General features: G+C 46.5%; 1 protein-coding gene across 1 annotated transcript; it reads right to left on the bottom strand.

Annotated features, from left to right (window-relative positions):
* Positions 1-479: 479 nt before the first annotated feature.
* Positions 480-21,542, bottom strand: LOC126536532 (uncharacterized). Its single transcript, XM_050183539.2, has 7 exons — positions 21,475-21,542; positions 20,223-20,457; positions 18,700-18,932; positions 17,677-17,823; positions 12,491-13,097; positions 11,651-11,916; positions 480-777 (listed from the first exon to the last, which is right to left on the bottom strand). The coding sequence occupies exons 1-7, from the start codon at positions 21,492-21,494 to the stop codon at positions 681-683; spliced, it is 1,605 nt and encodes a 534-aa protein (XP_050039496.1). The 5' UTR covers positions 21,495-21,542; the 3' UTR covers positions 480-680.
* Positions 21,543-22,477: the final 935 nt, after the last annotated feature.

The following is a 22,477-nucleotide window of genomic DNA, read 5'->3' as shown; positions in this document are numbered from 1 at the left end:
CACACGTAATGGCACATTTCATTCCGTGAGCACCATGACGCTGATGATGAGCCTGCTAAGGCTGTGAAACCTAATGGCAGGGTGCATCTCCAAGTGATAAATGTCGAGAATGATGCCTGCCGTCGTCGTTCTGGCAGACATGCAGTATAGTTCTACTGCATCCGTGATATGTGACGAATATGTGCCATATCAGCGTTTCAGCGGCAGGGTATGTCGGGATCAGATCGTCTCGAGCCATGCTGCTGTCGCGTTGAAAATACGTCTAATAGACCGAAGCACGTGCAAAAGGTTGCTTTAATGCTTTCCTTAAAGCGGTATAATGGTGTTTATGACAGCTAAGTGACTTGCAGTGAATTAACCTTATTGACTTTCCAGCTTTTATTGGTAATGCTTTTAGCGACGCGTCTGATCTCCGAAGTGAAATAAGGCGTAGTTTTCGTGTTCATGTGCGTGTCTGTTCAGTCGAGTGACTTTGCACGTTCGTTTGCAAAATTTCTTTATTGCTTTAATGCGCTCCTTTCACATGTTCTCACTTAATCATTGAACAATTAAGAGATTGTAGCTGGCGACAAATAGCTACCAAGATTTATAACTGTACACAGATAAATTTAAGGGATGTTAAGCTGTGGCTAGACCACACTTAACGGCGTTCCCTGGCTTGTACGGAGCACACTGTTTCTTCAGAGTCCGACGTAAAGGTACTCAAAACGAACTTTCAGCCGTGGGTTGACTCGCTTGGCGAGGTCGCCCAGCTCAGTGTCCGCAACCACCAGATACCTGGACAACATAGAAAGATTTTCAGTGAACAAGCTGTTCCGAATAGCATTTAGGAATTTTTGTTTGCAGCGCTTGCGAGTGCATTTAATGAACTAAATATGAGTAGGCTTCTTTGAACCCTAGAAAAGAGAAGATTAAAAGTTACTTCAGGCTGGCTTCTAATTTAATTATGGGGTTTTACGTGCCAAAACCACTTTCTGATTATGAGGCACGCCGTAGTGGAGGACTCCGGAAATTTCGACCACCTGGGGTTCTTTAACGTGCACCTAAATCTAAGTACACGGGTGTTTTCGCATTTCGCCCCCATCGAAATGCGGCCGCCGTGGCCGGGATTCGATCCCGCGACCTCGTGCTCAGCAGCCTAACACCATAGCCACTGAGCAACCACGGCGGGTTTTCAGGCTGGCTTCTATTGCGTGAACAGCGACTCGTGGCAAAATTATTCTTTTTGTACGAAACGTACTCTGAAAAGATTACGACGCAGAAAGGCAAAGAACTACCTTCTTCCTCCGCATTTTGTCTCTTTGTAAACATGCCTTGAAAGTCCGTAAAATACAGTAGCAGACCAATGTGTTTAAATAGTCGTTCCCCCCCCCCCCCCCCCTCATGAATTGCTAGATGGAACGATCTGCCTAAAAAGGTTACTGCTTGAGATTCCGAGACCATGGGCTCTATAACGTAAAACTATTCCAAAATGTTTTTATTCCAATCTCCTGACTGCAAATTTGCGTAACCGCCGACGCAAGCATCGGGCGGTCACCCGCAGGGTTGTCTGAATAGACCAATCAAACGCTTTCCTCGTTCATACGAGGTCACTTTTTTTGCTTGAAAAACGAATAACACTGCCTACCCTGAGCGGCTTGACTTATCTAATTGGCTCACAAGAGGCGAGGAGCCCGCTCAAGTGCAGAGGGATTTGATGGGGCCGAGCCACTGCATTGAAAATCGATAACCGGACGAAGAGGGTGGTGCTGGCGTCTGCGATTGGTCCACTTTCCCTTATTTAACTCGTGGTGGCTGGTCGAAAATTGCGGCGGCATGCAACGGAAGCTTAAGAATGACGCCAAAATGGATCCTCAGCAACGAAGAGTTGGCAGAAAGAGGTCGTAAACGTGCCGAAAGTGCTCGAAAAGGTTACGCGGCCAAGCAATACGCTTTGTTATACGCAAATAGACCTGTGCTATCCGGCAGATGCGAGTAGCCAGTGCCTGAGCGATCGGCGGCAGCCATATTTTATTCCTTTCGGAACCGGGCGGCCTGCAGCTATTCAGAAGAAAACTCAGTTTTGTTCGACATATTACTGCACCTTTAACGCGTTCACGTGTCTTTGACGCGGTGAGTTTTTTGCGGATTTGTGACGTCGTGTGACAGGCAGGTGAAGTGGCTCCAGCCCAAAAGCCTTTGACCAATACCCGAGGGCTAATGGCGAAAAGGCGTCCAATCAGAAATAACTATTTTGCTTTTGTTCGGCCAAATCATGCATAATCATTGGGCACACGTCATATCAGATGGGGGGCTATCGCGGTTTTCGTGACGTCCCATGACAGCCAAGCGAAGTGGGGGTGGTCCAAAAAAGCTTTTAACCAATCACGTTCGGTTGATTGCAGAATTGAAATAGGAAGGTTTGGAATAGTTTTACGCTATAGCGCACCATGCCTACGTGCGTTGCTTTCCAAGTGCAACTTTGCCGCACTCCAATGTTTCTTATTTATTATTTCTGTCTTTGTTTGCTTTCCTTTGCTTTAGGCTTCCAATATATTCCACTATATGTTACGTGCCCGCTGCAATAATGCCCGGTTGGCGCTATGGGAAATCGTTTATAAATAGACAAGCCGTCAATACGAGTTAATTGGCAATAAGCGCCAACTCTGCAGCTTTTGCCGATATTTTCTCATCTCAAATGCATTCAAATGACAGGTGGAAAGGAGCATATCAGTTCCACCTCGTTAGGAATGACTTCTCCAATGCGTGAGACAGGCAGGCGAGACCCTGAGTTGTTTGGCGTACCGCCAATAACACGCGACTACTAAATTCCCGGTAAGCGCTGAATGTTCTTATTTTTCACATTTTCTGTTTCTTCCCACACTACAATTAAGTATTGTTCAAATTCGCAGAAAATGTATCGTATATCTAGCCACGTTCATGGCCGCATGCGTACGGATGATTCCGAAACCACGATATTAGAACCATTGAGGAATACTATGCCGTGTCACCTGCTGCGATCAGCAAAGCCCCTATAGCGCGGAAAATTTCAAATATGTTTTCAAGCATTTGAGATATACGAAATTGACTTTGACTGACTCGAAGTGAGCGCATCGTGCACGATATTATTATTTTTAACGGGATTCGTAGTCGGCTGTATAGTTTTTGCCTAGCCGAATTCACGAACACCTGCGTATGTGTGGTCGTCGGTACGCCTGTAAGGTTTACCTAGCCTAGTTCACGGCCGCCTGCACACTTGAGGTTCCGGAACTACAAGGCCCAGAACCGTTTAGAAATCGTACTTTTCTATCGCGGGTAAACCAAAGAAGTTTTTAGGCATGTAGGGCCCTCGGGGCTGTACTTGTGGGCGATAAGGTAGCCTCGCCGCCTGTGGGATTATCTGACTGAGCTATGTCGAATGCTCGGTTGCCATAGCCGGAAGTTCGAATCCCGCTATAAGAGTGTTCTTTTTTTTTACGATGGTGAGCTTGAAATTCACATCCTCCAGTGGACAACATCTGCAGGCTTGGAATGACGCCTGTCACCGGCAAAAGATTCCGAGGGCGAGTGGGGCTATACTAATCCAGGTACAACCAAATTAGGAAGGCCCACTAAGCTTCAACAAGGCACTCCCTCACCAGAACAAGAATTGGCCTCCCTGGTGCAGTATTCGGCCACCCGCTCTCAAATGGCTCATTCAATTACTAAATGGCCCTCACTGCCCAGCAGCTTCGGAGCACCTGACCAAGGCGGCGGTCAGACCTGTAATGCAGCAGAGGGTGCTAAGAATCTCTGGGTCCGGACAGGCCGCCAATGGAAACTGACCATTGCAACGTTTAACATCCGAATCTTCTCGAGTGAGGCAAGCTTAGCAGGACTCTTTGAGGAACTATCAGACATTGTTTGGGATATCATCGGCCTCAGTGAGATTAGAAGAACTGGTGAGGCTTATGCATTCCTGAATAACGGACATGTCCTCTGCTATAGAGGTCTCCTAGATAAGAAGCAATACGGGGTAGGATTCCTAATCCATAAGGACATAGCGGGCAACATTGGCGAATTCTACAGCAATAATTAGAGGGTAGCTGTAGTTGTAATCAAACTTGATAAGAGGTACAGATTAAAGGTAATACAAGCCTACGCTCCAACATCCAATCACGATGAGGGGGAAGTAGATCAGTTTTATGAAGATGTGGAATTAGCGATGAGAAAAACGCAAACTCAGTATAGTGTAGCAATGGGCGACTTCAATGCAAAAGTGGGGAAAAAGCAGGCTGGTGAACAAGCAATTGGCAACTACTGCGTCGATTCTAGGAACGCTAGAGGAGAGATTCTGGTAGAATTCGCAGAAATGAATAAGCTTCGAATAATAAACACCATTTTCAGGAAGCGTAGCAACAGAAAGTGGATCTGGAAAAGCCCGAATGGTGTAACAACAAATGATACTGACTTCATACTTTCTGCTGATCCCAGCATAGTGCAGGATGTAGAAGTGATAGGTAGGGTAAAGTGCATTGATCATAGGTTAGTGAGGGCTAGGATTCACCTCAATTTGAAGAGAGAAAGATCAAAATAGGTCAAGAATAAACACATCAACCTAGAAGCAGCAAGGGTAAAAGCAGACAAATTCAGGCTGGTACTTGCAAACAAATATGCAGCCTTAGAACAAACAGATGATGACGACATAGAGTTCATGAATGAAACCATAATTAGGTTGGTTTCAGAGGCAGCACTTCAAGTGGGAGGCAAGGCACCAAGGCAACCAGTAGGCAAGCTTTCCCAAGTAACAACGGACCTAATAAATAAACGACAAAAAATGAGAGTGTCAAACTCAGGAGATAAGATAGAATTCGCGGAACTGTCAAAACTGATCAACAAGGGGAAAATAAGTGACATTCGAAACTATAACGTGAGAAAGGCTGAAGAAGCCGTAAAAATTAGTCGCAGCCTCAAATCAGTGAGAAAGAAACTTCGCATAGGAGAGACCAAGATGTACGGAAAGATAAGCAGGGCAATATCAGCAATCTCGGAGATATAGTAAAAGCAGCGGAAGAATTCTATACTGACCTGTACAGTACCTAGAGGAGTCACGATACCTCAATTACAAACAGTAACGAACAGGATACATAAACTCCTCCTATAACTAGCGATGAGGTCAGAAGGGCCCTGCAAGACATGAAACGAGGAAGAGCGGCAAGAGAAGATGGAATAACAGTCCGTTTAATCAAAGATGGAGGAGACATAATGCTTGGAAAACTGGCGGCTCTTTATACGAAGTGTCCATCGACTGCAAGAGTCCTAGAAAACGAAGAATGCAAACACTATACTAATCCAAAAAAAGGGAGACATAAAGAATGAAAAATTATAGGTCCATTAGCTCACTCCCAGTATTATATAAAATATTTACCAAAATAATCTCCAATAGAATAAGGGCAACACTGGACTTTAGTCAAGCAAGGGAACAGGCTGCTTTCAGGAAGGGATAATCTACAATGGATCACATCCATATCATTAATCAGGTTATCGAGAAATCTGCAGAGTATAATAAGCCTCTCTATGGCTTTCATAGATTACGAAAAGCCATTTGATTCAGTAGAGATACCGCCAGTCATAGCGGCATTACATAACCAAGGAGTACAGAACGCTTATGTAAATACCTTGGAAAATATCTACAGAGGTTCTACAGCTAGCTCAATTCTGCACAAGAAAAGCAGGAAGATACCTACAAAGAAAGGGGTCAGACAGAGAGACACAATCTCTCCAATACTATTCACTGCGTGTTTGGAAGAAGAAGATCGACGGCGAATATCTCAGCAACTTTCGGTTTTCCGATGACGTTGTTCTGTTCACCAACAATGCAGACGAGTTACAACAAACGATTGAGGACGTTAACAGAGAAAGTGTAAGAGTGGGGTTGAAGATTAATATGCAGAAGACAAAGATAATGATAAATAGCCGGGCAAAGGAACAAGAGTTCAGTATCGCCAGTCGGCCTCTAGAGTCTGTGAAGGAGCACATTTACCTAGGTCAGTTAATCACAGCGAACCCTGCTCATAAGAAGGAAATTCACAGAATAAAAATGGTTTGGATCGCCTACCGCAGACTTTAGAACGACAGAAAGCTGAGCTAGTTGGTAAGGATTCATAATGCAAAAAGATGAGGCGTGCCGACAGGACACAAAAGAAGAGAAGTGGACAGCCCGTGTTGTCCACTTGCCAGCTCCTGACTGGAAGCTTACCATTATCATTGAAAAGAAAAGTATCCAATCAGTGCATTTTAACAGTTCTGACATATGGGGCAGAGACTTGGAGACTGACAAAGAAGCTTAGAACAAGTTAAGGACCGCGGAAACGGCGATGCAACGAGATTGCTAGGCATAACGTTAAGAGACAAAAAGAGAGCGGTTTGGATCAGAGAGCAAATGCGTATAGACGATATTCTAATTGACAACAAGAAAAAAAACTGGAGCTGGGCAAATATATGTAATGCGCCGATTAGATAACCGTTGGAGCATTAGGGTTACAGAATGTGTACCAAGAGATGGGAAACGCAATCGAGGACGACAGAAGACTAGGTGGAGCGATAAAATTAGGAAATTCGCGGGCGCTAGTTAGAATCGGTTGGCGCACGACAAGGGTAATTGGAGATCGCAGGGAGAGGCCTTCGTCCTGCAGTGGCCATTAAACAGGCTGCTGCTGCTGATGATGATGAGGATAACAATAAGTAGCCTTCCTGAGTACCATTCGAGCATTTGGTACTACGATTTCAACGTTCATGGATGCCATTATCGGCCTGTTCGATGTAGTAACAGCAGTAATGAATGGAAGTATGGCGCACAACCCGCTACCAGAAGCTAAAGACCTGTTTTTTACGCGCGCAGAACTGGTGGAGTGGGCGAAAAAGGCCAAACAGGCCCAGGGCCTTACTTGAGCCCTAACCCTCAGCCACGTCCCTCTTTACCCTTCCCCCTTTCAATAAAGTTTATCACCACCACCACGCGCGCAGTATTTTAATGTCTTTACTTTTCTGAGTTTATCAGAGAAACATTTTGCTCACATACAATTCATAATGGCAGTTTTCTTTTATGATGAAGAGAATACAGGTTACACCCTCCGAAGTCTAGTTTGAAATATGACGAAATTGGATCTATCCCTCGCAATGCATAGTTGCATAAATAGGGCTATACCTTTGAACGCTAAAAAATGTATGGGCTCTATAACCTAGACGAAGAAGTGGAGGGTTGGCATTATCGGTAATCAAAAGGGAAAGTAAATCCACTCGACCTATGACACGGTTCAACTAAATAGGCAGCCGACATTCTCATTAAAGAAGATAGATTACGGTCATCGAGAAGGCCTCGCCCTGCCCAACATTGAAGCCGGTAGTATGGTTTTCGTGCAGAACCAGATGGGTCAAGAAACCGAATGGTAATTTATATTTGTGGTTGCGGTAGAAAGGAAAAATGTGTTATTTTCTTTTTGCATCTGAATAATGCAAAATGGAGTGAAAGTTGCTGCCATATGATCATTAACCTTCAAGCGACCTAATAAGAAGTAGTCCGTTTAGGCTGTTTGCCTCTTGGTGCTATCTACAGCGCGCCAAATGCTGACCCGCCACTTATGTGCGTACAGCGAGGTGCTACTCTGATTTTGAAAAGTGTCGCATGTTTTATTTCTAGTGTTCTTGTTTTTATTTCCTGGTCTCTTTTTTATTTTTTAGCCGCTGGCATTGTCACGGCATTCGGCCGGCTAAATTCTAACATTCCTGGCCAAATTCACGAAGCGCAGTGTGGATGAAGTATCGATATTTAGTACGTTCTAGGAAGGGGTATTGAATTGCATATGTTGGGGCACACGGAACTAAAGAACAACTGGCACTATATGGCACAGTTGTTAGTCTATACTAACAATTGCGTAAGCGTATGCAGTCAGCGCTTTGTTTGCCTACTGTCGATGTCATCCATTGTTACCACTGTTACCCTTACGTTCGGGCATAAACTGTTAATTCTAAGAATATATGCACAGTCAACAACAAAATTTACGAACCGCAGTATTTCCGAAGAACTCAATATATCCGCAGCCTCGGAGCGCAGCAGGGTATTTTCAATTCCCAACTGTAACGTATGCTATATGTAAACAGCACAGTGTTCCGCTGTTTTACTGGCTACGGAACCAAACTGCTCGTAAATTCAAGACTTTCTGAGATCGCACGGTCCATAAGCTTTCGCCGATGACTACGATGTTCATACGAACTTCGCGTCAGCAACGCACAAGTTTGGGCTAGTTCGTGTTCCGGGATTGTTCATTCACCGACTGTTATTCTGGGTCCCCATTCAAGAAAAGCTCTTATGCTTTGGCCCGTTAGTGAGAGCAAATTCCAGCCAATCCTGAGGCTAAAGATAAATCTCCGGTCTATGGCAAAGAAAATTTACGAACGAAAAATCTATGAATTCGGACCATGCTCTGCGCTACGATTGGTCATTGCTGGATGATTTCAAGGTAAACGTCACGCCGGTTCTCGCTTCGGTTGGGCGGTTTCAACAGAAGCCAAAGTTTCTTCTTTTAGTTCCGTTTGACAATAGGGTTAAATAGCATCCTCAGGTGCTGTATTTTATGCAGGCGCTATTTATTTTCATGGTCCATATTTACAAAAACATTTTGCGCTAGAATTGTTCATCAGAGTATATTTGAGCAAATCCCGATGCTCGACATATTAGCAAAGTCGGCCAGCCAATGGCAAACACCACTTTCAAACAAAAAGGCTTTGAGAGTTTGGCGCCAGTTTGTTTGCCACTTCGTCATTAAATCTTACGAAACCATGTCCCAGCTATCTCCGCGATCAGCCACTCGACATGGCAGGAGAATTTAATAGAATAGGAGACAAAAAAAGCCGTCTTAAGATATGGTACCAGGGTACTTTGACTATTAAATGCACCTTTCCTTAAGCATGTGTACCCCAAGACGTAGTTTAATCCACCCTGCCATAAAATCATTTTTCTATCAATCAGGTGATACAGAAATGTGCGGAATCTAACCAACCCTTATATGTAGCTTTCATTGATTACGAGAAAGAGTTTGATTCAGTCGAAATCTCAGCAGTCATGGAGGCATTACGGAATCAGGGTGTAGACGAGCCGCATGTAAAAATACTGAAAGATATCCATAGTGGCTCCACAGCCGCCGTAGTCCTCCATGAAGAAAGCAACAAAATCCCAATAAAGAAAGGCATCAAGCAGGGAGGTACGATCTCTTCAATGCTATTCACAGCGTGTTTGCAGGAGGTATTCAGAGACTTGGATTGAGAAGAATTGGGGATAAGAGTTAAAGGAGAATACCTTAGTAACTTGCGATTCGCTCATGATATTGCCTTGCTTAGTAACTCAGGGAACCAATTGCAATGCATGCTCACTTACCTGGAGAGGCAAAGCAGAAGGGTGGGTCTAAATATTAATCTGCAGAAAACTAAAGTAATGTTTAACAGCCTAGGAAGAGAACAGCAGTTTACGATAAGTAGCGAGGCACTGGAAGTGGTAAGGGAATACATCTACTTAGGGTAGGTAGTGACCGCGGATCCGGATCATGAGACTGAAATAATCACAAGAATCAGAATGGGCTGGGGTGCGTTTGGCAGGTGTTCTCAGATCATTAACAGCAGGTTGCCATTATCCCCCAAGAGAAAAGTGTATAACAGCTGTGTCCTACCAGTACTCATGTAGGGGCAGAAACCTGGAGGCTTACGAGAAGGGTTCTACTTAAATTGAGGACGACGCAACGAGCTATGGAAAGAAGAACGATGGGTGTAACGTTAAGGGATAAGAAAGGAGCAGATTGGGTGAGGGAACAAACGCGAGTTAATGACATCTTAGTTGAAATCAAGAAAAAGAAATGGGCATGGGTAGGACATGTAATAAACAGGGAAGATAACCGATGGTCATTAAGGGTTACGGACTGGATTCCAAGGGAAGGGAAGCGTAGCAGGGGGTGCCAGAAAGTTAGGTGGGCGGATGAGATTAAGAAGTTTGCAGGGACAACATGGCCACAATTAGTACATGACCGGGGTAGTTGGAGAAGTATGGGAGAGGCCTTTGCCCTGCAGTGGGCGTAACCAGGCTGATGATGATGATGCTGCTGCTGATGATGATGACCTTAAAATGCCAAGTGATTTCAGAATTATAGGCGCATTTTGCTAAGCTGTAATTTGCTATACAATAACATGAAGAGTTAAATTTACTATATGGCTGCCAGCATCGCCAAAAAAGTTTTGCAGCTCATATCTCGGACATTGAGACTGCCCAAGAACGTGACGCGGCTGAAGTAGGGTAGTGTGTCGTGTGTTTGAAGTTTTCCTTAAGACAGCCCTTGAAGTTATAAAGCGTCTGCAAATACGTATAAAGTGGTCTATGTCCTCGTCAGCAGAACAGATGGGACACAATGAAGGCTATGTTTGTAGTATTATTACGGGATATATTACTCAATGAAACAGTGTAAATAAATGTCCTGTCAGTGCAGTTTGCGCGGGTGTGCTATAGGTTAGGTTGGTAATCCTGTCACTAAGCTAACCGCTCCAATATCATTAAACTATCGCTCTCCTTTCCTCAAAAGCATGTGCAAATGCGTAGGTAGGGTATTGATAAATGTCGGCCGAGACACGGATAGCCCTTAATCTGACAAGTGATGCAACTTGGCTGGGTTAGTAAAGTTGCATGGCGACGAGAAAGAACGCGAATGAGGTTTTGAAACCCTTTACCTCCCGTTGACGAGTATAGTCGTCATCAAATTTTGCACCAATATAACCAATGACGACTATAGTCTTCACGAACAAAAAATATTCACACAGTGAGCCTATGACGACTACACTCACCCTATTGCATCTAGTTGCTATCCCTGACACTATATGGGCACACTTGTCCATGTTAGGCTTTCATCATATCGCCGCCTCTTACACCCCCGCATAAAGCATGACTGCCTCCTCGAACTGAGGCAATGAAAGCGCATGTAAAATAAATTATTTTGAGAACTCCTCCTTACACCGCAGCTTTAGAATTTTGCACGGAAGTGGAAAGTGACGTGTTCCCATCTGATGAATCTGATGACGACTATTCTTTGAATGGCGCGGAGGACCTTGCGGCTGCCCGTAAGTCTACCATTCAAACGCGGCCTACTAACTGCTTTAGGAGCTGCGTAAAAGAAGCCGCTATTCATGTGCCTTTTTTTTGCAACGGTTAGGTTATTTCTTCTTCGTATTCTCTTTTTTAATCGTGAATCTAGCCCTGCAAAACGCGTTTTTGCAAGACACCAGGGCCATACAGTGAAGCCTTCTTAAACCCATCTTTTTACGCAATTTGTGAAATAAAGGAGCTCCATTTAATTGAAATAATGGCGCCGTGGTATTCACAAAATAAAGCTCCACAAATTGCGTGAAAAAGAATTTTTTACAACTTTCTCCTTTTTTTCGCGGTAGAGGGCTAAATTCACCCTCGCTTGTTACGTCCATTTGGTTTTCAAGTTTCCAAGAAAAGAAAAGTCAATGTACTCCAAATGGTTTATCCGTCACCTGAGGGGACCATTCACGACGACTCCTCAGATTCCTGCCTCCTTTCATTTTCGGTTCACTCTGTAGGTAGCCCCATTATAGTGCGGCGTCTTTCATTACCGTGCCAAGGTCTGCATACCTGAGCGCTTCACAGGCCAGGAGGAGCCTGAGCACACCGTCCCGCACAGCGGGCGTCGTGGTGGGCTGTTGGAAGTACAGGCCTGCCAACTCGACGGAGCGAAACCCACTGTTGGTCGCTTGCAACAGCCGGTCGACTAGGAGCTCGAAGTCTTCGGCCACGAGGTCTACGACGAAGGACTTGAGCGCAGAGGAAGAACCGAACACACAGCATAGGTCGTCCTCCGCTTGTATGGCTGGGTAGTCCGGCGGTGGGATGAACCGAACCTTCGATAAACGACGATTTGAGTGTGAACGTGGGCAATTATTCACCCCGCTATATTTGTGCACTGGATAGATAAAGAGATCGAGGGAAATAAAAGGAAAGGCAGGCAGGTTAACTAGAGGAGAATATCCGGTTTGCTACCCTGGAGTGGGGAAATGGTAAACCGGGAGGATGAATGGTAAAGGAAGAGAGAGTACACCATAGGGGCGAATTCAACACAGGTGCGTAAAAAATCACGCTGATCACGAAGGGCAACTCAGCATAGAAGATGGTGAGCTTCATTCAACAGCTGGTCTGTGCTGACAACTGCATAATGAATAACGAATTAATTAGTCTACCGAGCCCGGTCGGAATGAGTGGCTAAGGAACTTCGAAGACAATTTCAGTTTAAATTCTACGAAATAGATTCAGACAGTGTTTGGAAGAACGATCGAATAGCGGGTAGGACCACGCTTTCTTTTTTACGTATATGTACTATAGGAGTAGTGAACATTACAAAAAGAAAAGAATGGTAGGTTAAAAAAAATAACAAAATATGCGCCATGTTTCACTTCGAACAATTATATTTCCTGTTACCTTTGCCAAACCTGCGAAAGGCTGCGAGACAGGAACGTGGTTGGCCACGGTGCGGCATTGGATGAGGCCGAATGCCTCCAGCGACGGGCATAGGAAGGCCACGGCATTTAGGTCCACCTTGACGAAAGAGTGCAGGCACAGTTCCACGAGCTGGCAGCCAACCTCGTGCAGGAGACTCAGTGTACTGGTCTCGAAGCATCCGGCCAGCTTAGCGCTCACCCACATCAGCTTCAGGTACCGCAGGTGAGAAAACTCCGCCAGCGCCAGCACGGATTCGTGGCAGTCGACGTACATGTCCAAGTCGACGAGATTCGGGCACGCGACTGTGGTAATCTGCACGCAAAGCGCAGACGGGCCGCATAAGTCGAAGTCCCTCTGCGGCAGGCGCTTCTGTTGGTCCGAGCCGTAGACGAAGGAGCCGAGCGCGGTCTTCTGCAGGCGATACCTGCAGGTGAGGCCCCCTTCTTGGAGGAACGGTTGCTCGTGCAGGTCCAGTAGTGCTCCAGACACGTCTGCCCGGAGCTCGACGAGTTGCGTGCAGTGGCACAGGAGGTAAGACACGGTGCGTCGCGATGCGCTCGAGAAGTAGTCGCCGTACGAAAAGCACCTGCACGTGGAATAGCGGGTCAAGTGACGGGCTCAATGAATTAAGTCTTGCGTGACATCGCAAAACAGCAGTCGAAAATGGCAACTTTTTTCAGATGTATAAAGTCCGACAGACCCCATCTCACGATGAATGTCGATGTTAATGCGATTAACGTGGAGGCAATGTATCGACGCACCGTATTCACGCCGTATTCACCATATTCACAAACCGCGCCAGTGTGGCTGCATTCTAACGCGTCCTTCTGGACACTTCGCGCTATCTAGCGCCGCGCGCAGCAAAGTCCCCCCACGGCGCGTTTGGAAATATAAATATTCAGACAAGATTGTCCGAATATATATGACGAGCGTTCCACTCCGCCGAACGCCGTAGAAATATTTTTTTTTTGTCTTTGAAGAGTGGTACACAGCGGTACGTACCCAGTGAGGGAAGTTGGCGTTATAGAAGTTCATTGAGGAGCGGCACATACTCACTTACTGTTAGCTAGTGACCCAAGCTGGCTAAAGAGATGTTCGTTGAAAAGCGGCGTATACCAAGTTGCACACAGCAAGTGACCAAAGTTGGTGTGAAGCAGGTTTGTTGGATTACGTGACATACCTTGTTGCACATATTCAGTTACCTAAACTGACATCAAAGAGGCTCATTGAAGTCTGGCACATCGTTGGTTTCCCCTACTCGGTGATTCAACTAAGGTTCAAAGAAGTTCATTGAAGAGTTCCAAATCACATCGGACAGTTTCCCAGACACAGACGCGGAACTACTAGAGAAACTGAAAGAACGATACATAGGACCACCACTAAATACAGACGCCCCAAACGAGACGCGACGATCCCTTGGAAAGGCCGATTCCAAATTAGATCAACCTTTAACATATGCAGAAGTCTTTGAGGCAGCTTAAGCAGCCGCTAAAAACTCGGCTCCTGGCCCTGATGCCATCACGAACGCGATGCTTGGGAACCTGGACGCTAGAGTCCTGTCTAAAATCACAGAACTGTTCAATGGAGAGAGCTGGCTCAAAGGCCAATTGCCCCCGGAATGGAAACACGCTAAATTTATCATGATCCCCAAACCTGAAAAGACCCCCTCAATAGGCGCTCTGAGGCCCATTTCTCTAACGTCTTGCGTGCGTAAACTGTACGAACGAGTAGTGCAAATAAGACTGCAGCGGTACCTTGAAGGAATAAGATGGTTTCCAAACACCATGATAGGGTACCGTACGGGGCTATCCTGTCAAGACGCATTCTTACTGATTAGAGAAGAAGTTATAGCTAACATCGCCCGCGGAGAGGAAAGACTAGTGCTCGCACTAGACCTCAAGGAAGCGTTTGATAACGTTTCGCACAAAACAATATTGGAGGAACTCGAATTGACGGGATGCGGAGAACGAAAGTACAACTACGTGTCGGCCTTCCTCGCCAACCGCACCGCCACAATAGGAATTGGTCAAATCGCTTCCCAAAAATTCCACATGCCCAGTAGAGGAACACCCCAAGGGGCAATAATCTCACCTTTGCTGTTCAATATAGCGATGTGTCACCTGGCGCGACAGCTGGACCAAATCCTCGATTTGTGTTACCCACTGTACGCAGACGACATAACGCTGTGGGTAGCAAGGGGCCCTCTGAGACACAAAGAACAAGTACTACAACAAGCAGGCGCGGCAGCAGACAAAGTCTCGAGGAGCAGTGGCCTCATATGTGCCTCCGGAAAATCGCAGGTCATTGCGGTACACTCAAGGGGCTACATATCCAACGGACTTGTCAACATTGTTGTGGAAGGAGACACGGTCCAAGAAGTTAAGGCGATGCCGATCATGGGTTTCTGGCTCCAAAGTAGCGGGAACGCATCCCAAACCATCAAAACACTGAAAATCACTGCAAATAACATTGCACAAATGATCCGTCGCGTAACTTATCGTAAAGCGGGCATGCAAGAACACGACACGCTGAGGCTCGTCCAAGCACTAGTGATAAGCCGAGTAACGTACGGCCTTACCACTTCCTTAGTCGGGAGGAGGAGAGGCAGGTCAACATCGTAATAAGATCTGCATACAAAGCGGCCCTCGGGCTACCCAAGGGGACGTCCACAGAGCGCCTGCTGGGCCTTAGGAGTACACAACACATTCGAAGAGCTAAAACAAGCTGCACTAATCTCTCAGAGGGAACGATTGAGCTACACTCACGCAGGACGGGCCCTACTGACAAGGGAATGTATTTCACCACACCCGCAATTTATCAGCGAACACGTATTACCACTAGCGACATCAACAGGGCCTCGAATCACAGTGGCCCCCATACCGAAAAACATGCATCCGGAATACAATAAAGCAAGGCGAAAAGCACACCCACAACATATTAGAACAATGTATGAAAATAATCCCATGTACAACACAATATACACGGACGCACTCACGTATTCGAACGTGCACTCGAACGCCAGTGATGCCCAAAAGAACGTCCGGAGGTACGCAGTGGAAATCGTCGACGAAAGCACAGCAATAATTTGCGGCATCCGTCACGGCAGGTACTCTGGCGGCTGCCGAAACTTTCGCCGTGGCAATGGCCCTCGCTCACGCGGAACGCACGCAAAAGAGCGTCGCCATATTAACAGACTCACAAGAAGCATGTCATCTGTTTCTCAGGGGCCACGTGAGCAAAACATGTCACTCAACAATACCGACGAAATTCGCCCATCACCGGATCGTACGGTGTCCAGGTCACACAGGCCTTGAGGGGAACGAACTGGCCGATTCGCTAGCCCGAGGGATTTTTAACCGGGCCGACTCGACTGGGACGGTCCCAGGCAGCCACTGTAATAACCCCAATGCAACGAATGCCCGGGAGATTCTCGCTCATTAGCGTGCAGCCAGAAAAAAATACCCACCCTCTCACCCACAACTCAGTGGAGAGGAAGCCGCCAGCTGGCGCAAAATTCAGCCTAGGGTATTCCCCCCCCCCCCCTAAACTACAAAATGTCATGTTCCCCCCTCGCTACAGGCCCAACTGCCCGTGGTGCGGTGGCATACCAACACATGAACACATTACATGGGATTGTGAATCACACCCGTTTCCAGCTCAGACCTGGCCCGACAACAGTCCTTCATAGGACAGGTAAAGCGGGCGGCCCAGGCCAGCGGGGCATTGGACTACAGTGGCTCCGACCATTGCGCGTAAATAGTTGAAGACAATAAATGTTTCTCTCTCACTGAAGAATAGCACACAAAAAGTGGTACATACCCAGTAACACAAGTGGAGGTGAAACTGTTTTGACTCAAGAGTGGTACATATGCAATATCATATACCCGTGACTCAAGTTGGCCCAACGACTGGTTTCGAACCCAGTTCCCTCATCATAGCAGCCCGATGCTCTAACCATTAGACCATAGACAACACAATGAGCCAAGTTGACTGGAAAATGGTTAGAGACACCGACCGACCGACCGACCGACCGACCGACCGACCGACCGACCGACCGACCGACCGACGCGGGTAGCTACATCGTTTCTCAACCTGTTCAGTCAATAGCAGTGAGTTGCGATCGCCAGATAAATGCTTACTTTAGTTGTTTTCGTGCGATTGCGTGGGCCAACGGGCCTGGCGTTCGACGATAGAACAAGCACTCTACACCTGAAGCTTTCGTCGGCCTCCAAAGAAAGTACGTTCTGTTAGGAATGCGATTTCGACACCCGTACGGCTGACCTTTTCTTGCATCGCTTTCCGCGCTCAAACCTCGAAACGCCCATCAAGCTGAACGGCGAGGCACTTGAATATACAGCTCTAATGGCAGGCCACCAAAACAAATTTCGTGCCTTAGAGAACAAAATGACGTCATTCTGTTTTTATCATATATGGCGTCACATTGTTTTTTTCTTCCGCCGGAAGTGTTCCCTCCTCATACATATGGCGCTAAGCCCCATGAACTACCGATGAACCGTCATGTTTTGAACGTATGCGCTTTTATGTAAGCTTCGCTACCAGGTCTGTGTAGCTTGGTCATTCGATGCCATAAAAAAATTATGTAATGACCCAATAAGCTTGAACCAGCGCAGAGGAAAAAGAAACAAGATGACGGTGAAGTAGGTAAAGCAGCTATGGCGACGCAGGAACAACGAGAGATTAAAATAGAAGGATAAGCAGGTTCCCAGCCTCCAGAGAAGAAATGCAATTCCCTGATTCAAAATAATACATTGTACAAAACACAGCAAAATAGGTTACTATACCCGTGATTTTATGGAATGGAATTATGGTTGGAACGTTATGATATTGTGTAAGGAGGATAGACATCGTAAGCAAGAAAAGAAATAAAGAATGCTAGAGAAATTCTGAGAATTGTATAATAATGCGTAAGCATTCCGTTACATTGGAAAAAGCGATGGGTAGGCACGCATAAGTTAGCAGCATAAATAAGCAAAAGCGAAGTAACAGCCGAGCGAAAGAGTACTTACGCAAAAGTAGCCAATTCTCTGAATTTCTGTACCATTTTCATATGCTCTGTTCTTTTTCTAATCTTTTCTTCCTCCTGAAGTCGATCGCTTTCTGTCTTTTTGATCATAACACATAGGAACAACAACCTTCAATCTCACCTGAGACGAGGCCAGAGGGGGTCGCCACTTTTTTCAGCCTGGGCGACGATCTCGTCCAATTCGCGGTGGCAGTCATACGTGAGGCTCAGCTCTTCCAGATTCTCAAGCGCTGACAAGTCCAGGAGGGAACGGCCGCTAAGACCCAACCTGAACACAAATCGAGCAGACGATTTAACAATATGTACACAGCAAACAGCAAAATTAATCAGGAAAGCAAACTATTAAAGAGCCAAGTGCTACATGTATGGTTAATGACAGACTACGTGCATAATAAAGCTTATTGAAAGCGTTGGTCGCGACGCTAAATTAAAGTGGCGTCAAACGTCACACAATGCTGACCTTCCCTTTTTGTCAGTGAGAACAAAACTTTGCCGGAAAGCAAGGTTACACAGTGCAGAAAGGACATTTTTGCACCTCTGTTTATTAAAACCACGTTACCAAATACCAACGCGCATCTATAAGAGACACAACTGGTAAATAAGGCCTTAACTGTAATAAAACACAGCTGAATGTCGGATTTATGGAGGTCTGACCTTGTGGGCGCAAGTAGCAGTCGGTTACATATGCCTAAAAGCTAAGGTTTATCAATTACCTTTTGAAAGAAATTGGCCATAAGATGAAACTCGCACTCGAATTCGGTAAAGCAGTAGGTCTTTATTTGCTCATTTACAACATTTGTTCAAGAACTTACGCCTAAGGCGTGCTGTGTCACTCATGACTGCCACACATAAAAAGGAAAACTACTGTGGTTATCTAACATTGCGCATGGGTGACAAAAAACTGCGATAAGTATCAGAAACCGCCTCAGCTTTAATGGGTGTCAACTGTGATCCTATGCTTCGAACATGCGCATGTGTTCTGACTCCTTCTCTAATTTCTCTCTATTTTCTTTGTCTTTCTAGCTCCCATCCCCAAAGCATAGGACAGAAAACTGAATTTACTCTTCTGTTCAACGTCCTTGCCCATTCTCTTTTCGTTCGTCTTTCATCTTCCGTAGTGCTCCTAGATATGTAACGAGCGTACCTGAGCGCCCGCAGCTTGGGAACCGAGCGCAGAAGCCGGCCGACGTTCTCGAGGCTGCGGAGGATGGACTCCGGTCGGCGGCCCCGCACGTAGACTCCGTCGATCTCCACCTCCTGCAGCAGCGCCGCCGCACCCGGGTCGCTCAGCTGCCGGAGGGCCGCCGAGAAGTCGCGGCTGTGCATCTCGACGTCCCACAGCGAAAAGCAGCGCAACCGGCCGCTCCGAACGAGCAGCTGCACAGGCGACGGTCAGACATTCACCGAAAAGATCTTCAGGCCCTCTACGCAAACTTTGTGACTATTTATACCGTCTACAGCCAGCCCATTCATTTACGACCACGCAATTATTGTCTACTGTTGCTTGTGGCCCTTATGCAAGCTGCCACTCTGCAAGTAATTGCACTGCTGGAAATAAAAGACTTGTTAACAACTTTTCCGTGCAGGCTGCCTATAGATCATTGAACGAGAAGCGCGTGAAGTAACATATTTTCTTTCTTTACCTTCATCCAGAAGTGGCGCAGCCCAGCTCCTAAGCACTCTAGCACATGATTTTATGCAGTGGCACACACCTGATTTTACTCACCATCGTCCACAATCACTGGACCCTACTGTGCAACGGCACCTGTTAGCTTCCCTCCTGCTTTTCTTCTATCATTTTCTCTCTTTACTGAACGGATAAACGAACGAGGTTATAGAATGAAGGCGACTACGATAATAAGTACGCGTTATACAGAGTCCCTTGATTCATTTTTTTTTTTTGTATCGGAGGTCCCGCGCGTGTGAATACGCAGCTTTTGTATGCTTTGGCAAGGAGTGCTCCTCGCAACAGTTAACTAACTAAAACTACACTAAGAAAACCTTTCCCGATTGTTTGGACACTTGTTTTTTTTTTCTGCATGGCTTTACGTTATAAGGAACCATACTCAGGGAGATGCGTGAATGGCGACTTGTGGTTAAAAGCTCAAGTACCAGTAGCGAGCACACAACCTCCCCACAGTCTGATGGCAAGGCTCCACCGAGGGCGCCTTCTTAAAGGGCTTTTAAAAGTGGAAACAAAATAATTATATTGGGCCCCGTAGAATACAACAATGCGTTAAACTCGTTCTAGCGTCAATGCACGGATAGCGCGACTACGAAAATTTTGGATCTCTAAGTACGATAACATCCTTTACACATGATTGCACATGTTGCACGTACACAAGTGTACCAACATGCATTTATTTATTGTTTCTTAAGAACTATGTTTTTCACATGCTAATAGATTCAGTGGAATTTTGAACTGTAAGTACCACGGGGCTCATTATGAGATCTGAAAATGCTTTGTTGGCACAAATCCCGCCAGTGTTGTGTAATGCATTTCTCATTTTCAATGAGCTCTGCGTTACTCGATTAAACGCAGAGGTTAACCATCGGCAACTAATCATTATAAAATGCGTTTCTGCGCTCAATAACAAACAAATGACCACCGATTGCGCAAGTCACGTACGGTTTACCACTGGGGGCACTGAATGATTTCTAGCTCACGCTGAGGTCGTCTGCGCGCACGTCCGGTGTCATCTTGTCTCGAGCCTTCGGTGACATCCGGATGACCGTCTCGATGAGGTCCTCGACCAGGTCGCTGGGAAAGCTGCGAAAGGGATTCACCTCCGGCGGGCATGCGCGGTCGTCCGGCGGCTTCCGTGCTGTCATGATGAGCAGGACCACCTTGCGCAGGCACCAGGACTTCAGGGTGACGCAGTCGTCCAGGCGCTTGAAGCAGCTGCACGATCCGTTGGGCTGCTCAAGTGTCCATGGTGAAGGAGATCAACGTCCCGAATAGTACGCAACGGTTGTCATACATTAAGCCTGGCGAGTTAGGTTAACAATCTCCGTGCGCTTTGGTTTGTTTCAGGCAGCAGACCGTGTACCACTCTTCTGCGGTCTTACCTGCAATCCCGCTGGCCTCAGTGGAATCATTTTTATGGAGTATTTACGAAATACGTACGAGATATCATTTAGCCGACATCGAATGCTGCGTCTTCTGTTGTGGAACCACGCTGTCATTCGCCTAAAGGTACGCCTTAAGATTGGAATTTGGGATATAGACGTCTATTTCGGACACGCAGATTATGTGGTCGATACAATGAGCCGATTTTTGTGCCGCTGTAGTACCAGAGACAGCGTCCTTGCAGGGGAATGCTAGGTACGCTTGCGTGCTCTATAATTTTAGTTTGTAAACGATGGCGAGATAAAGAACGTACGAGATAAACAAGAGAAACAGGCACCAGCGCCCACGCATGTTTCTGTTATTCATGCGACAATGAATGCCTAGCGACTTGTTTAGCTTCATTTACTATAGAAATCTGCCTAAATTACTCCTTGCGGTGGAAAAGACGTGGAAACAAGCAAGAAAACGACGGGGCAATAATTAAATGCCTGATGGTCTGCTTAAGTTAACCGCCTGGCAACTTCCTTAATTGCCCATTTTTCTACACAGGTCTACACAAGCTAAACTTGGTATGTTCGATCCCATAAATGCCATCACATTATAGTATGTCTTGCTCCGCGTCGCACAGTTCAGGTGTTCTAGAAAGAAATATGAACGTATCTGGAAACATTTTTTTAGCTGGGACGAAAATTGTGAACATATTGCGTTCTATATTTTAAGTCGACACAAAGTTATATATTGCCTAAGGCCATTGTTTATTTCAAGTAATACAGCGGAGCGACTAATTAGTATGTCGGGGGGCGCACAAACTGCGGTCCCGGCAACAGGTTTGGAAAGTGCTATGCTTACCGAAGCGCCGTGTCCCTCATAGCACGAGAGAGCGCGTTGTGTCAGTGGCGTCGTCGATCCGTTTCTGTGTGTCTGTTGGTCGAGAAAATAAAAGCGAGAGGATGGCGATCCAAGTGGCGAGGAGAAGAGGAAGGGCCAGTCTGTGTTTGACGCCGTTTCCGGGGCAACAGCAAGTTGCCCTGCACAGCCTTCCGTCGCAAGAGAATGGCCGCGGCAGCGAAGATGACACAGATGCCAGACGGTGAGAAGCCATCGATTATGCGGCTATCGACTGGCGCCGTCAGCAACCCAAAATAAAAGCACGCACTTTTTGCAGATTTGTTTACGGGAACGCTAGCGCACTCTTTGTGTATTTTGTGAAGAAGCAGTGCATGAGTTTTTGACTCGATATTCACCTGGTTCTCGCTCAGGGGTAGAACGCGATAAGGTGTCTACATAGTTTGTCGTGAGAAGTTGTGAAGAAAATTCGGCAGGACCCATCTCACGGTGATGATCGATGGCAGGCAATGCGTTTAGAATTGAATCAATATAGCGACACAACGTAATGCCACCGTCGAAACGAGTTAAGTATAAGCCGTCTACTGCAGCGGGACTCGTCTTTCGCGATTCCCTAACGCTCGGTCTCATCTAGCGGAGCCTGCGCATGGCCTCCGAAATGCGTGGCGCGCCGGTGCATGCGAACGCTGAGAAACGCGTCGTGCGCCAGCCGGACTGCTCTCTCGCCCTTCTTTATGGACACGTTGCGCCATCTAGTGGTGCCACCGAGAAGACTGTCCCTGGCATCCGAGACGAGAAACATGACACGTCAGTGCGCTCGAACACTGAGGAGTGCCGCTTTCCGCAAACCCAGTCGCACATACTCAGTCACCCAAATTGGCTTCATTGAAAAGCGCCGCATTCCCAGTGCATTAATGATACAGCTCGCTAAAGCGATGGCGTGAAAGACGTTCATTGAAAGCCGGCACATACCCAGTCCACTGGTGGCACAGCCTAATAAAGCGTC

Source organism: Dermacentor andersoni, chromosome 4 (assembly GCF_023375885.2).
Source record: "Dermacentor andersoni chromosome 4, qqDerAnde1_hic_scaffold, whole genome shotgun sequence".
NCBI classification, from domain to species: Eukaryota; Metazoa; Arthropoda; class Arachnida; order Ixodida; family Ixodidae; genus Dermacentor; species Dermacentor andersoni.
This window is presented reverse-complemented; position numbering and strand designations above follow the sequence as displayed.